Source organism: Pocillopora damicornis, chromosome 10, assembly GCF_964200805.1.
Source record: "Pocillopora damicornis chromosome 10, jaPocDami1.2, whole genome shotgun sequence".
Lineage (NCBI taxonomy): Eukaryota > Metazoa > Cnidaria > Anthozoa > Scleractinia > Pocilloporidae > Pocillopora > Pocillopora damicornis.
The window spans coordinates 4,775,953-4,792,489 of NC_142679.1; the positions used below are offsets into that span (position 1 = coordinate 4,775,953).

The following is a 16,537-nucleotide window of genomic DNA, read 5'->3' on the forward strand; positions in this document are numbered from 1 at the left end:
TGCAGGAGGTCGAGGGTTCGAGCCCTAGACCGGACCAACACTCAGGGTCTTAAAATAACTGAGGAGAATGTGCTGCCTTTGTACCAGCAAATGGTGAGACATTCAAGTCTTCTCGGATAAGGACTATAAACCGTAGGCCCCGTCTCCTGCATCTTCAATGTTACATGGTCAGCAGGGGACGTTAAAGAACCCACACACTTGTCGAAAAGAGTAGGGGGCGTAGTTCCCGGTGTGGTGGTCTATCTCTTGTTTCATTATACATTTCATGCATGGGCTGGGTGGGTGAGTGAAATCAAATATGGACTGATAGCGGCAGCCAGAGGCGCCTTTACAAGCTGACGTTCGATGTCACTCAATTAGAATTGTAAACCGCCTTGAGACAGTATGTGATATGTGCGGTATATAAATACACATTCATTCATTCATTCATTCATTCATTCAAGGTTGGCCCGTAGAGGCGAACATGAAACAGGAGTTAGACTGTTATCAGCTCATTTCGAATTCAAGTAAAATCCAATGGGCTATCCAAGAACACCACTCCTTTGCTTGTTTTTCGGTTTCTACATCATTTTTTAAAGGACGAATTTGCTTAGAAATTTCAAATAGAAACCTGACATCTTTGGAACCAAGAAAAATCTTGCTGGAGACTTCTGTAAAAACTCGTCGAGTTTTTCAACTTTAGATCAGTCTGAAGTCACATGCCGGAGATTAGACTATGACACAACACCTGGTAAAAGTCAATGCTAGTTTTAAACGTTAAGATGGGCAACAATAAATTGCAAAATATCGCGCTGAAGGACTTAAGCGTAATTTCATTCAATACAAATCAATTTTTTTCACCAAACAGATAGAGATTTGGTTTATCCGCATGACACAGATTCGTGAAATAGCATCGTATTCTTTCCACTGACCCAGTACTCGCCGCTGCGAGAGGAACTGGGTCAAACTAGATTCAGAAGAAAGAACAAATTATCCATTACATCATAGCTACTTGTAAGGGCGCCAAGACCAAGGCGACGCGTTTATTGATAAACATTCCTCTATTCTTTACAAAGAGCCAATGGCACCATGAACAATCAGTCCCGTTAAAAATAATAAGTCTCTACCAAGGGCTCCAGCTGCATCATTATAAGTAACACTGCACAGCATTACGCAATTATTGAAAGGTGTCGCAAAGTTACATGAGTTCGTCCAAACCGGGCATCATAGAAACATCACCAATGGCTGACAGCGATGGTTTGCCAGAAAATACGCGTTTAGCCACCTGTGAACAAGGATGAAGACAAAATATAAGCAAAGGTAAGGTCTTCACAAGTCTTAGGGTAGACATCTGCAAGACTTAGGAGCTTCTCCCATTTGAAAATACTATGATAACCTTCGATGTAACAAAAAGGAACGATCAACTTACTCCCCCTTCACTACACCGCCTCCCCACTCCCCACAACCTTTGATAGCGACGAGAAAATACCATTTTGACTACTATGAGTAGAGGGGGAGGGGAGGGGATGTCGAATTGATTCATTTATTTTGTCTAAATTGGTGAGGGTGTGATCCCACTCTATTAAAATGAGTGAGCGCATAGCATTTCAACAAAACTTTTTCTGATAGAAATAGTAGAGATGGTAAGTTTTGAGCTCGGTGAATAATTAAGAAGGATGTTTTTTCGTCTTGTCACGAGCGTGGGATAAAGAACATATTCTGTAGAGGTCGAGCATCGGAGCGCAAATCCGAAGGTCTGGGGTTCAATTCCTCATGGGGACTCAGAATTTATTCTTTATCCCACACTCGTGACGAGACGAAAAAACATCTTTCTTAAAACTTTTTCTGTTGGCCTTCCTAAAATTCGCAGGACCGCATCAACTCTACTAAATAAAGGAAAGGAGAAAGAAAGGGAAAAAGGATTAACAATTAATTAGAAAGAAGAAGACGGAGGAAGAAAGTAGTGCTTTCGAAACAGAAGTGTCTTACTCCGGAACACGACATAACGGCGCCGTATCACTAAATCCAACCTCACCATCATAACACTGTGCTTCCTTAACCCAGGGTTCGTACCCTTTTTCAGAAACAAATTTCAAGGACTTTTCCAGTACTCAGATTGATTCTTTTAGGGCTCCAATTTTCACCTTAAACCCTTCAATTCTTAAGATTTCAAAATCAATTCCTTTTACGGTCCATATACATTTCTCATAACTTTAATTCCGAAAACTCGATTACTTGAGTTAAGCAGATTTCCGGACTTTCCAGGATCTGCAGTCTTTATCCAGGACTTTCCAGCCTTGAAAAATGTCAAATTACAATTCCAGGACTTTCCAGGTTTTCCAGAGCCCGTGCGAACCCTGTTAACAATACGTCTTTGCTTTTCAATTTCCAATTAAAACTGGTTCAAATTGTTGACTTAAACGCAACGAATCCCCAGAAATAGCCCTACCAATACTCGCAGGTGAACTTCTCCCTACCGTTAAAATATCTGCCTTTGTAACGGAGTCAACAGCAGCTGCAACTTCTTGAGGTGCTGTGTAACTTCCTTTTGTCGATATCTAATAAATTAAAAATGAATGAACTAATTGTGAGGAAAGATCACTTGTACTCGGTTCATTACTTTAACCTGTTATGAAGCATTCTGTTAGTTTATAATCGGTAAGTCAGTAAGTCAGTCAGTTCAGTATGACTAAATTTTTCTTTTACATTTAGAGAGTATTGAATGCATGAATTCGACTTCCGAAGTTATTTCGGTTTGAACTGTCGTGATGAGTTTCCACATTGTGACAGCCTTTTCACTTCCACAAGTGGACGCGCTTAGTTTGTTACTGACCAAGCTTTGAACCCACACGAAAGTTCTTGTTTCTTTGTTGTTCAGATCGAAAGTCTAGTAAAATTGTTTGGTTAAGCGTTCTAACAACAAATGTTTGATCTCTCAAGGTCAGCCAGTTGGCATGCCCACCCGTATCTGTCAATAGTGAATATATAAGCAAGTTCTTTAGAGTTTGCTTAGAAGAGAGGAGAAAAGGGAGAAAAGAGAGAAAAGGGAGAAAAGAGAGAAGACTAAAATAATGTAGACAGTGTGCACTAGAGTACAGTCAGAATTCCGCAGTTGAAGAAGAAGTATCCAGTGAGAATCAAAGTGTGAGAGCCTAAGAGATTAACCAGAATTACACAGAATAAAATAGGCTTGGATGTAGGTGGAATTGTGTACTGTGGATTAAATGAGCACAACAATCTCGTTGCCGCGTTACTCTTCTATAAAATTCCAATGGTTCAAGAATTTGAAGCAACGTACTCTGGTCCATTTCTTCTCCATATAGGTGTGGTGCTAGATTTTTTTTCACCCCCAGGACTGTAAAATTAAATGCCTCGAGAAATAAACTAGTACACCTCAGGTAACTGGGTTGAAACAGGCATCGCCTATACGATCTCGAGTCCCACCCAACAACTGATGGAGACAACATTCCTTTAAGGTCTTAAAAGTACAACGAGGACCCATCTGAGTCCAGCAAAATGCTATTTCCCTACACATGGCATAAATGACCATTTCTGTTACATAAAACTTACCTGTGAGCCGATATCTTCAAACAGCGTCTCCTGACTTTCGCCATTCATTAAAATATGTGCTTTCATCTGGTTCCTGCGGCAATATCAACATGAACATAAAGATTGTGAAGAGACTTGTCATTTACATAAAACAAGTCCCACCAATTTCATACCAGCAAGTCAGACTATAAAACTTATAAAACTTATTAATGGACCTGGAAAGGAGAAGTCACAGGTAGGTCCCGGGGAGGAAGGCTATGACCACCCTCTTAGTCAAGAAAGAGTAGAAATGTCACCTTGAGGAAAATCCTCTCTACACAGTTTACCCCATAAACAGGTCAAAAGGATTGAAGAAATGTATAGCAAAAGCTGAACAGAAAATAATCAACATCCAGATCAGAAGGCAAAATTGGAGTTAGATTGGGCACACCCTCAGAAAACCAAACTGTAGTGTCTACAAGCATGCACTGGGGCGGCACCCACAGGAGGATGGAACCCACAGGAATCAAGGTCATTCCAGGAACAGCTGTGGAAAAACTAGGGACAACAAGATGGACAGGGCAGGCTACCCCTAGGGGCACATCTAGCTGAGAAGACAGCCCAGCACAGAGAAAGATGGAAGTCAGTTTTCCTTGGAGTAATACTTCACTGGGGGGGGGGGGGGGGGGTGTGTGTGTGTGTGTGTGTGGAGAGAATAGGTCAAGTAAGTTGTACCACTGTTGTTTCTAACATGACTCACTTTGCTCTGGTAACCTCCTGATCAGAGATCTCTCCTTTAGAGGCTTTGGAAAACTGGCCAATCACTGATTTCATAACCTGCAAGGTTAGAAAAAATTAAAATCAACTCAAAGTTATTTAGTCAAAAAAAAAAAAAAAACCAAACAAAACAAACAAACAAACAAACAAACAATGTAATCCTTTTTAAATTAACCAAGAGACAAAAGTAATTTGTACCTTGGATACATCTGAAGGCTCTGCAACCACATAAAATCCAAAAAGTCCACTGTCAGAGTAGCTGGCATTGAAAGCTGATGCCTAATTGAAATGAAAACATTGAGTTACTAACCATTTTGAAACCTTGTTTGTAGCACTGTATTTGAAGCTTACAGGTAGACCATGCCAAAGGATTCTACTATTTTTGATAAACCTTTCCTGAGATTCATGTTCAGTCAATATTACAGAAATGATCTCCTAAAGACACAACAACCACATACTCCATTAAAAATGGCATTCCGTGTGACAAAGTCTTGATGCAGGCTCAATTACCAGTCGATATTAGGGAAATGATCTCCACTCTGCCCCCAAGAGAAAGAAGATCAAAGGCAAGGCTCCTGCCAAACAGATATGACCTCCAATTTTTACAAATGAGAATCATTTGTTGCATGGGAAAAGAAACTAAAAATGTGAAATGTGAACTTACAGCTACTGCTCCACTTGTGGATTCAGTTGCAGTCATTAGAAGCCTGGAAGAGAACAATGTCCATTTCTGTTACCAAGTGAAGGTGACCATATCAAGTACTTAAGGCTAGGTTACATAGCTTTCATTAACAATACAAACCATGAAGATTTACCAAACTTTGTAACAGAAAAAGTAGGATGACTAGATTGTTGTTATGATTAAACAAACTCCTGGTTTTCATTTTTCATGCCTCTCTCATGAGCATCACAACCAGTCCATACAATTTCAAATTATTTTTCCCAAAAATCAAGGCATTCAATAAAGAGCTGACTAGGAATAACACTAGTTCCTCTGAAATCTCACAATTTGTTTAATACTACAATAATTGCATGATTTATGATCTTCTTGCCTTCTGCAGTTTCTAGGGTTAAATGACAAAAAATATATATTACTAAGTATGGATTGAGAGATGCCATACCTGTTTGATATTGAGTTGCTTCCCCACTTAATGTAAGGTGTTGCCCCAAGGATTTTCTGTAAACATAACAAACATGACATAGCAGCTACTCAAAAAAAGCTTATCTATATTTTAAAAAACCCATTGCCAAATTACAGCCCTTTTGCCAGCCACCCAGACAGCTATGACTGGAAAAGACTAGCAGTAATCTAATAAAACAGTGGAGTCAAAAGTAAATTTACAAGTAAAAAATTTAAAGATGAGTCAACCCTCACCTGATACACTGATAATGTAAGAAGATCCTTGCTTCCTAAGCTGAAAAATTCAGTAAAGTTACAGATAAGGAATGAATTCCACAAAGAGGATAAAGTATGGTGAAAAATGTAACAAAACTGTCTATGTAGAGGTAACCTGGTGGAGAGGTTCAAAACCATAAAAAAGTGAAATAAAACCTGTTTAAATATGTGAATTGTGAGTGAATATGCACTAACCTAGCTCCTTCTGTTGCTAGCACAGCATGGACAAGTGGTCCAGAACTAAAGTGAACAACTTCTCCTGTTTAAAAAGATAAGAGAGTCAATCAGAGTGGTATTGAATGAACAAGCAATCTACCTGTTTTACATGCGCATGTAGTATAATTCATCAAACAGTGGTACATCATTGTTCAATATACTGCTGTTGCCATTTCTAAATATACTACTAAATAGCACCTTTAATGAAACCCTCTCTCGGGAAACTTCACTGACTATGGTACTTTAATGCCCAGGATCTAATTAGCAACTCCCCCTTACAGTTACAATACATTCCTGTGTAAATTAGCCTGAATAATTATTAAGTCAAGAAAACAACCCCTCAGTTAATATGTTTGTCTATCCTGATCACCTCTTTACTGGGTGATGTAAGGGGAAGGCATACATGTTTCAAGTTAGAGTTGGCAGCACTGTACAACACTTAAAACCACATCACCACATGTACACAACATCATTTACAGTGGATGACAATCATTTTAGACACAACAAGCTCTCATTAGGAACACAAAAGGGGTTGGCAAATGATAATAGCCAAGCAAAGGCTTGGCAGTAACAGCTTCCCACACTGTTCACAGAGCCAGCCATTGGTAATTGAGTTTGTGAAGATTGTCACACTTCCCAACGAGGTGACAATTCAAAGTTTGAATACCACTGCATACCATTACATTAATTGGTTCATCTCATATCCTTTAAAACATATCCCTAACTTACCTCCATGATACTTTGCAGCTTCTTTGGTGGCTGGTTCACCTTTGGGTAGGAAGGAGAGGGTAGACTTGGCCCAGTCTACCAACTGACTGTGATCAACCCCTGTGGAATGAAATGAATCATTCTGTGTCATTGTGGAAAAAAAAATCAGAGCCTAGTGTCTACTAGGGGTGAAAGCACATGGGAAAGCATTAGAGAAGAGTTCAACTGTTCTGCATCATACAACTGCATTAACCCTAAAGCATCATTGGTCACTTGTGAACAGTTTCATTCAAATTAAACTTTTCAATGAACTTTGTAATATTTTACTCTCTGATTATGTTTGATTAGAGGATTGTTTGGAACACTTGGAGGTTTAAATTACAAATTGTTGTGAAACACTTTCCACAAATTTCAGAAAATAATTTTTTTGGGGATATCACTCCAGGAGAATGTTTAAGAGGAAACTTGAGTCATATATTTCAATAGTTTTCCTTCTTAAAGTACAACTTAAAATTCAAATTTCCAAATAGCTCTAACCACACCTCAATACAAAAGGCAACCTTATGACATTTCAGAGTTACAAGAAGACAACATCCTGATAGACAGTACCTTGTTGAGCTTTTCTTTTTACACATGTTCATGTTAAGCTGACTGTGTTCCATAAAGTGTTTGATCATAGCTAGCAATCTCTAATTCAAACTTACCTACTCCAACGAGAGTCATGCGCTGCCCCACATAACACTCCTGAGTATACTCTTTTAGCTGAATGATAATAAATAAAAGTTTCTAATAAGACCTTGAGATTATAAAAATTCAACCAAACTCTTCCTCTTCCTCTCCCCCCCCCCAACCAAAATAGTAAATGTATTTCAGAGTCATTCACCATAGGCATGGTAAAAATTGTCCAGATTACTTCATAATAATGCTTGCCTCTGCTGAGAGTTATTCTCTCGGCACAATTTAATCTGGCCCCAGATGTTCAAAGGATAGAAATTGCTGTCCATTGGATAAATCTCTTATCAGGTGGATAGTACAGAACATTTTGTCAACACTTATCAACTTGATTCAAATTAATCCATTGGATGACTTTACCTGCCCTTCAAACAACCCCAAAATGGGCCCCAAATGAACATACCACAGCAACTGCAATTTTCATAATTTTCTTCTTCAGAAATATTGAAAACATCATACAGTGAAACAGCATACAGAGGCCATATTAAAAATTGGCACCTTAGTATTATTATCACCAATTTATGTGTGAATCACTATATCACTTGTGAAGTGTTATGTAGAGCAAGTTATGAACACTGAGTTGAACAAGTTGTACATTGACACTGGTCTCTATTTATTATATCAATAAATCACAGGAAAGTAATTCATGCAATTTATAAATACTTTAAAATGTTCTCACCAATTCAGAAGAAAATTTTCCAGTTCTGTGTGGCAAGCAGTACAGTGAATTTCCCAATGTTTTCCTGAAGTGAAAAATTGAAAAAATAAAAAATTCAAACTCTGTCCACCCTTAGCTTAGCATAGTGTGCACATTATGAATCTATTAAGCAAAACAGTCAATAAAAGCCAGTAACTGGTCATAACCACTGGCTAGTCTGCCATCTTCATTTCACTTCTTTCACCCCATTTTATCACAAGTGCTGATGAAATTTATTCTGCAGCCATTCCCCAGTTTTGACTGGAGTTGATTATATAATTTACCAGTAACAGCACTAGATGTACATGAATGATTCAATTCCACAGTTGGAATTTTCTTGAAAGTTTACGTGAACTTTGAGGAATTCTCCTATCATTTCTTAATTTTCTTCTACTTTTGCAGTTCAGAGAATTCTCCAGCTGCTACCCAAGATTCTCTGCCTAAATTTCAGAGACCTGAGCTAATTTATATTGAGATGTGGAGAAATTCCTCAATTACATTTGTACATGACACTAATCACTTGTTACAAAATAAAAACCCTTGACACTAACTCAAATTATCATAGTTACTGAGCATATAACAGAACACACCTGAATGCAACTCTGTGAAGCTCTTCCACAACATCTAAACACACAATGAAAACCAGACTTTTAAACATATTACTTGATTATGTTACAGAAGTAAAAGACATGTACATGAAAGAAGAAGATAAACTTTCAGTTTAAATTCACACCAACTGGTAAGGACAATACAATTCTATTGTCACACTTAATCACTCACACACTCATCTCAACAACATAATGACTTTGCCACCTATAGGAGGCAATAGCCTCAAAGATACAAGTAAATTTATCAAAATAAAAGAAAACTTAATTGAATTAAGACAGTCTCTCCAAAGGCTGTCCTGAGCATTTTGGCTCAAATAATTGATCTCTTTCAAACTTTGCTCAGGAATCTGTCTGAAATACCCTCAGTTCTTCCAAACATTGCAAGATGAATTTTTGCTGAGCAAAATTTGCTTAAAGGCCAATTTTTCAAAGCATTGATACTCAAAAATTGGCTCAAGTTGCCAAGCTTGCCTTTTCACAAAATAAAAATTGATTTTTTTGAACCAAAATGCATCAGACTGCTTTTAGAGAAAGTGTATCTTAATTTTTTTATAGCTTAAAACTCAGAAGAATGTACTGATGTTGAACATACTTATTGGTGGCTGAGCATCTTTTATTGCAAGATCTAATTTTAAACGATCTGTCACCTGGTCAACCTGCAACAAGAAGTAATTAAAACATTGAAACAATTTCCAAACTAAAAGAAGATATGATACATGCAAATATAGCAACACTGAGAGAAAGGCAAATCAACGCTGTATCTTCTATACTTTGCAGCCTAACAAAGACAAAAGTTCTGGAATCAAAAGAATACATGCATCTGTCCACCAAAAGGCACTTGCATTTTCGCAAAAACAATCATGTATAATCATGAAAACCTTCATGTAAATCTAGTGTGTAAGAAAGTTCATTGCAAAACACACACCTCCCAGCCATAGAAGGTTGGCTTCTTCACAATGTTGGCGAGGTTGTCAACTACCAAACCACTGTAAATTATTAGCAAAATTAATGAGCATTAGTTTAAAAATGGGAAAAAGTTCTTAATAGAAAGGCAGTCAAACTGTCAAAAGTATCAGCTAGGCTGATGTCATTCTTCATTTTTCACACAACCTCAGTTTGAAAACAAAAGACAAACAAACCGAAGGAGACAAATAAAAAAGGAAGAACATCTTTCTTTACATTGTGATTTTCACACACAAATGAAGAACATTCTTGAGCATTTTTACCCTTTACAAGTAGCCATATAAACACTAATTCCATTCCGTTCTACGAATTTAATCACTACTTTAAAAATAAGTAATGGCCATATTGTCTTATCTACAAACACATTTTATATTTGCAAATCAGCACTTACATATTGCTCCGAAGGCAGTCTGCTGAGTAAACGAGGTTCTCCCTGTTACAAGTAGCCCTGAAATAATATCACAGTTGTCAAAGACTCTGGCGATATAGTGGAAAATATAGATAGCTACACAATTCACAAACACATTCATAGAATGCAGGGCAGAAGAATCTTCTAAGGTCAAAAATGAAAAGTGTACATCAGATGAAATCTACATGCAATGGGTGAAAGTAGAAAACAAGCAGACACATACTCTAGAGTTGCTCCATAATGTTCTAGCTCTCTTGTAATTCTGAATCCTGAATAGTCCACATTACCCTGGAAACAACAAAAATGAACTATGACTAAATGTTACTACTGACAGAGATTAAATAAAATTTTTTCTCAAAAGAACTAAAAGTTGGATCTCTCAACTACACCCAATACTTACCAAAAATGCAGCACTACGCAGAGCATGGGTAATACCTAGTGTGCTTGGTGTTTCATGACGACTGGCAGCATTAATAAATAACCCTATGCGACTCTTAGGAGAATGTGTCTCCAGAGAAGCAACTCTCAGGCCATTTTCCAAAGTAGTAACCTGCAAAGGTGAGCAGTGTTAAATTCACAATACAAGACCAATGAGCTCCCATGCAGATACAGCTTAGTTCCCGGGCTCAAATAGTCATCTACTATTAAATAATCCACCACTTAAAATGAACTTTTCCTGTGATGAGTCCTGGCAACAGTTAACTTATTTCCAAGTGTCAACATGAATTACTAATAAAAAATGTGGCTTGCAATCTTGAAGTTGGGGAACTAGGCAATGGAGATGGAGAATTCTCCAGTTACTGCACAGAAACTCTATTGTTTTATCACTAAAGTTACACAATTCACCAGCTATTACCCTTCTTCACAAACACCTTCTATGATACTTTGAGTTTAAAACATGGAATACATGTCACTGAGTTTACTTGCAATGCAATATATAGCATGATGCTTATTTGCCTAAACTAGGCCCATTTCTTTATAAAGTTCAAGAGTGGTTAACAAATAAATATTAAATTGCATTTGAAATATACAATTGATGTTGATTTGAAAGCATGTTAAGCGCAAAAAGAAAACACCTCCTTCGTTTGGTACAGTATATTTGTAGGTAAAAATGACAAGTTCTTTCTGCTATTACAACCAGCAGGCTTGTCTTTTGTGGTTATATATTGGACCCTTGCAAGAATCAAGGTTTGTGTGTCAAGTATCAAGGAAAAACATGACTTATATTGTTTAACTATGTACAAAAGATGGAGGTATCACTGACAATGAGACACCAGTTTATGATCTTTGTTATAGTTTCTCCAATATTGACTGCCCTTTGGCCTGCCTCCACATAGCAGGAGCACCAAACTATGTTGGATGTAGAACTTTGAAGGTATGGAAGACAGGTTCACTTCTTTGTATATTTCTAACTGAGTCACGACGGCAATTTTCATGTCAATGTTCAATGTTTTACCAAACAGACCCTTTAACTGAACCTTGGAGACCCTGTGTTCAGTACTTCCTCTCACTTGAATAACGTAAGTATCCTGTTTTATCATTACAAACCTGCACACTCTGGGGAGTGAGATCAACACCCTCTCCAGCTCCTGTCTGTGTATCTGCCAACGGTTCATTAAGCGGAGAAGCTGCATAGGCGTACAATCTTTTCTATAATACATAAATTTCACATTGTTAGGCGAATACACATGTCAACTAAGGTAAACCAACTTAATATCACGCCAGAACATGTCGCCACATCTCATACTCGTTTTCTCTTTCAATACGCGACAAAATTACATAAAGAGACGGCAGTTACTCACAGAAGAAGTTGCACAACTTATTCCTTTCGAAATTGATGGCAACCTCCGCGATAACGGCAACATTTTCGTCCCTATTACTTGTAAAACTGCAACCTTAGCAGAGACCGGGTAAGGGATAGACCATAATAGTTTCAGTGGTGATCCGCTGGTTATCAAAAATCGCTTTTCAGCACAATGACGCATTTCCGGTCTACTGGTGTACATAAATAGTTTTTCTATATTTGGACATTATGCACTTTGATCAAGCGGCCATTTTTACCACGTTTGGACCGTCATCAAAAGAGCTTGAATTCTGTAATTTTTATCTTTGTGTCTCGGCTGAAAACGAACGGAAGATGAGTTCTAAAGTCGTTCGAAGAGATTCCTTAAATGTTTGTGTTGTTTGTTGCGAGGATATTGAGTTTTTCGCCATTGGAGTGTGTGACCATTGTGTTTGCTACAAGTGTTGTGTTCGAATGCGTGTACTCGGGAAGGAAATTTACTGCCCAGTGTGCCGAACAGAACTGAAGCAGGTTGGTATCATTGAAATGGAAGTAACCTGTGATGTTTACATTACAATGCTGTGTAAACAGGGAAATTGAATTGTTAAATTAGATGAGTTAAAAGTAATACCGGCTCACTAGTAAGACGATCGAACTATGAATGAAAGTGCTTGTAAAAGCATTTTTCATAGCCTTGTGCGAAAATTACTACTCCTTCGAGCATTCGACAACTCCAGGTTGCTTTCCTATCGCATTGCAACTTCTTTATAGCAGAGAGCCCTTCTAGCTAAACTATGTCTAAATATACTAGTTCATTTATGATTACAAGCTCACGAGTCTGCTAAAAATCTGAGGTGATAGTGAAACAAAATCACTTTCGTTTAATAATCACACAGAGAGGTCTTGTAAGATTGATAAGTCGTGAGTAAAACAAGAGAGCTTATGTAGTCCATATATTTGATATAAATATTTGATAATGAATGCTTCTTGGGTGATCCCGGATTGATTGAGGAATGATTCATTTCTTTTTATGATCACTATGCGTAGGCGGTGATAATAGTCAACCACTGTTTTGAAAATGGCTGAACATGCTAAATTTTGTGCAAAGTAGAATCCAGTCGCTCTGCTAATCACCCGTGAAACTATGCTATGAAAAATTAATTGGCCTTGCCACTAGGGTAAAATGACAATTTATTTCCTCATCTTTACCTGGAGAATAAATCAACAATACATACTATTACTGTGCCTTTGGCAATTAAATTTTAAGTAAGTCAATTATTGTGCTGGAGATATTTAAGCTTTGAACTCCCAAGATCTGACTGTTAATTCTCCCATCTGGCTGTTACACGTAAATCACTTCTAGGAATTAAAGGGTTAATCTTTTGTATGCCATTTTCCTTCAGGTATTCATAACTAAACATATGACCAGTTACGCAAAACTGGCTGGTAGAGGAGGTTCCTTTGTGAACGATAAACGACACAACATTCATTACCAACATAAGGGCATCCAAGACAAAGTTAAGGAACTCTTGGAACATCGCTGTCAGTTCTGCCCAAGCCGCCAGCCAGAGAGATCATTTGGCCGTCTCCGTGATCACATGAAGCGGGAACATGAAAAGTTCTATTGTGATCTCTGTGTGGAAAATTTGCAAAAGTTCAGCTTTGAACTGAAAGCCTACTCTCGTTCTGATCTGGCACGACACCGCAGAGTTGGTGACTCTGATGACAAATCCCACAAGGGACACCCTCGTTGTGAATTTTGTGATCAGCGTTATCTTGACAACGATGAGCTTCACAAGCACCTGCGTAAGGATCATTTTTGGTGTCACTTCTGTGAACGGGATGGAAGTCAGGACTACTATCCTGATTATAAACATCTACGAGAGCACTTTCATGATTTTCACTTTCTTTGTGAAGAAGACGATTGTATTCATGAACAGTTTACTTCTGTCTTTCGAACAAAGGTTGATTTTCAAGCACATCGGGCTGCAAAGCACTCTGGAAAGTTGAGTAAAGCACAGGCTCGTCAGGCTCGTCAGTTAGATGTTGATATAACTTTTGCTCCACGGCCAAGACCTCAGACAAATCATGGTTCAGTTACTGCTGGAGATTTTGTGGAAGTGAGAACTTCAGATCAAAGAAAGGGAAAAAGAGAAAAAGGAGGAAGAAGAGGAGACTTTTCAGGGCCAAACAGGTTTGTAGTGGAAGAGATGTACTAGTAGATCTTCTAGCAGCAGAAGAGTCACGAATGAAACTCTATGGAGGGTTATTTCTTTTGCCTTGTTTATTTCCTTTTTCATTCTTGTATACACAATAATTGCGTGATGTGAATGTGATCATTTAGAATTATTGTAAATGATCACATTCTGATAGCCTTATCAGGTAACTGCCTTATTACAATTACTTTATAAAGGTGTTCATTGGCTGCAACTGCAAGGGACATACTATACTTGATTACTTTCATAAACCGGTACCTTAAACAGAGTTTCAACCTTTGTTCCACGAGCCCCTTACAGTAAATGCCATGGACTCTGCTTCAAAAATTTGTGGTAAAAATGTGGGCAAGGTTTATTGCATTATGTTGTTAGCAAGGTCCTTTACAGCCAGTGTACTTACCTATCAGGGCTACAAATTGCTACCAGCAGATTGTTAAGTGAACTTGGCAAAATGTGGGGGCATAACTGTCAACATATTGACATCTCATCTAGGAGCAGTAGCAACACTCAGCTTCATGCTGTATGAACCTGAATAATTTACAGCAGTTATGCCAGTCAATTTCATATGTGGACTGTTAGTGTGTGGCAATACCAAAATTTGGGGAAAGAAGCCTTTCTTGAGAAACAAGAAGAGTGTTGTAACAACATTTGCTGGTTCCCTCGCTCTTACCTGTTATTTAGGTAGAATTTCAAGGGTCATAATTATATGTGTTATAATTCTTTTGTTTTGTTGTAAATGAAAATAATATTCCACCTGTTATTTCTTTTAGGGAGTTTTGCTATATTTTTGTGAATTTTTCACCTCTGTCTCCTTATTTTAGGAAAGAGGCCTTAGAGCTACAGACTGCCATGGCTCTTTCTTTGAGTAAATCCTCAGGGGACCCTTCACAGCTTCCCTCACCTTCATCTAAGCCACAAGAACCTAAGAAGCACAAGCCAGAAGAAGATGGAGCAGTTGGGGGGCTACCTGCTAAAGAAACAGAGGAATTAGCTCAGTTCCCAGTTTTGCTAAATTCTTTAGAGGTCACAAGTGCAGATAAAGAGTCTAAGAAGAGTAATAAACCCACGAAACCTCCTTTGTATGCATCTGCTTCTCATCCACCATACTCAGTCAATGACTTTCCCTCTCTATCTGCTTCTGGTCAAAGATCTGAACAATCACCACCTGTACCTCCAGGATTTGCTTCAGCAGCTCGTCAGCCTCCACCTTTAGCTATAACACAGCAGACTTCTCGCGCTAAGCCCCCTCCTGGTTTTCAGACACCCTTTGAGGTAACTTCTAAGGAGAAGATTAAAGAAAATGTGGCACCATTACAAGAAGCACCTGTTACTAAAACAGATGTTAAGACAAACAGTAGTGTTCAAGAGAGAAATCAAGCTTTAGTTGAAAAAATAAGAGTCTTATTGGGATACGATAAGTCCAAATTTGAAGAGTTCAAGGAATTATCTGGAAAGTTTCGTAAAAGCATTTGTTCTGCTGAAGAATATTATGCTCAGTGTTATGAATTATTCGAGTCTAACTTTTCTCAAGTTTTTGCAGAACTGGTAGATTTATTGCCTGATCCTGATAAACGAAAAGAACTGTTAGCTATCCATCAAGATGCTAAAGTTATAGCAAAGCATCAAGATGATAAAAATAAGAATGGGAAGGTCAACAAAAAGCCACCCTTGCCTGGGGTTTGGCAAACTGGTGCCACTGCTTGGAATGTGGAGACAAACAGGGGTGGTATATCTGAAAGAGATTTTCCAGCATTGCCTGCAGCAACCAAACCATCTTATCAGCGAAGGTATAAAGCACCAAAGAGTGCTGCTGTCCTCAAAGAAGCATGGATCCGAGGAAAATAAGTTCCTTTTTGACAGAATCCTGATACATGTTATTGTGTTTTTAGGGTAATTTACAGTTTATCTTGTGTAGTTTCCCAATTTGAGGACATTTAAGACCTTGTACTAGCATTGTGTCGTATTATTGAATTGTTTGGGTTTTTAAAAGTTATGGTTATCTAGATTTAGTACATAAACATTATAAATGATTAGTACAATGAGGGTCTACCATTTTTAAATTATAAGTTTTATAGCTTCATATATATATATTTTTTTGTAACCGGCCAATTTAGTATTTTGTGTTCCTTCCTGTTCAATCAGTCTCACACTTTCCAGTTGCCAGAGACACTTATCTGCCATCTCCTCCCAGAGACACTTTTCTTTCAAGGAAGTATGTTTTAAAAAGACACTGACAGCTGCAAAGGAGATCAGTGAAATAGTGCAATATCTAAGGAACATTCTCAATGCCATCCTATGAAAAAGTTATCAGGAAAGAACAAGCAAATAGCAAATCCCATTGGCCAACTGCAAGCAACAATCAAAATGTTAATCAATGAGAATTTTAAGTCAATTCTATTGACAGGTGTTAAATTTTTTTTAAAATGGGATTCTGAGTTAACAACTCACTTTTTTATTTTTCAATGGACAAATGTTGCTAAGTTCCCATAGGAAAGGTAGAGAATTAAAATCCCTTCATACTCATT

General features: G+C 37.9%; 2 protein-coding genes across 2 annotated transcripts; one reads left to right on the top strand and one right to left on the bottom strand.

Moving 5' to 3' along the window:
• Window positions 1-988: 988 nt before the first annotated feature.
• Window positions 989-11,999, bottom strand: LOC113669204 (cytochrome b-c1 complex subunit 2, mitochondrial). Its single transcript, XM_089183984.1, has 20 exons — window positions 11,816-11,999; window positions 11,562-11,663; window positions 10,414-10,563; window positions 10,237-10,301; window positions 9,996-10,052; window positions 9,567-9,627; window positions 9,234-9,297; window positions 8,624-8,657; window positions 8,016-8,079; window positions 7,309-7,366; window positions 6,626-6,724; window positions 5,876-5,939; window positions 5,660-5,699; window positions 5,406-5,461; window positions 4,949-4,991; window positions 4,483-4,563; window positions 4,268-4,344; window positions 3,550-3,622; window positions 2,457-2,537; window positions 989-1,264 (listed from the first exon to the last, which is right to left on the bottom strand). The coding sequence occupies exons 1-20, from the start codon at window positions 11,996-11,998 to the stop codon at window positions 1,178-1,180; spliced, it is 1,539 nt and encodes a 512-aa protein (XP_089040110.1). The 5' UTR covers window position 11,999; the 3' UTR covers window positions 989-1,177.
• Window positions 11,972-16,535, top strand: LOC113669203 (uncharacterized). Its single transcript, XM_027185204.2, has 3 exons — window positions 11,972-12,327; window positions 13,200-13,990; window positions 14,834-16,535. Exons 1-3 carry the CDS (start codon window positions 12,046-12,048, stop codon window positions 15,855-15,857), a joined length of 2,097 nt encoding a protein of 698 aa, XP_027041005.2. The 5' UTR covers window positions 11,972-12,045; the 3' UTR covers window positions 15,858-16,535.
• Window positions 16,536-16,537: the final 2 nt, after the last annotated feature.

Excerpts from the sequence above, each read along its gene's own strand:
- LOC113669203 (XM_027185204.2), top strand. The coding sequence starts at position 12,046 with ATGCACTTTGATCAAGCGGCCATTTTTACCACGTTTGGACCGTCATCA. Across the intron at positions 12,328-13,199 it reads GCCGAACAGAACTGAAGCAG|GTATTCATAACTAAACATAT; the intron begins GTTGGTATCATT and ends ATTTTCCTTCAG. Across the intron at positions 13,991-14,833 it reads GACTTTTCAGGGCCAAACAG|GAAAGAGGCCTTAGAGCTAC; the intron begins GTTTGTAGTGGA and ends TCCTTATTTTAG.
- LOC113669204 (XM_089183984.1), bottom strand. The coding sequence starts at position 11,998 with ATGCGTCATTGTGCTGAAAAGCGATTTTTGATAACCAGCGGATCACCA. Across the intron at positions 4,345-4,482 it reads AGCCTTCAGATGTATCCAAG|GTTATGAAATCAGTGATTGG; the intron begins GTACAAATTACT and ends CTAACCTTGCAG. Across the intron at positions 1,265-2,456 it reads CAAAGGCAGATATTTTAACG|GTGGCTAAACGCGTATTTTC; the intron begins GTAGGGAGAAGT and ends CCTTGTTCACAG.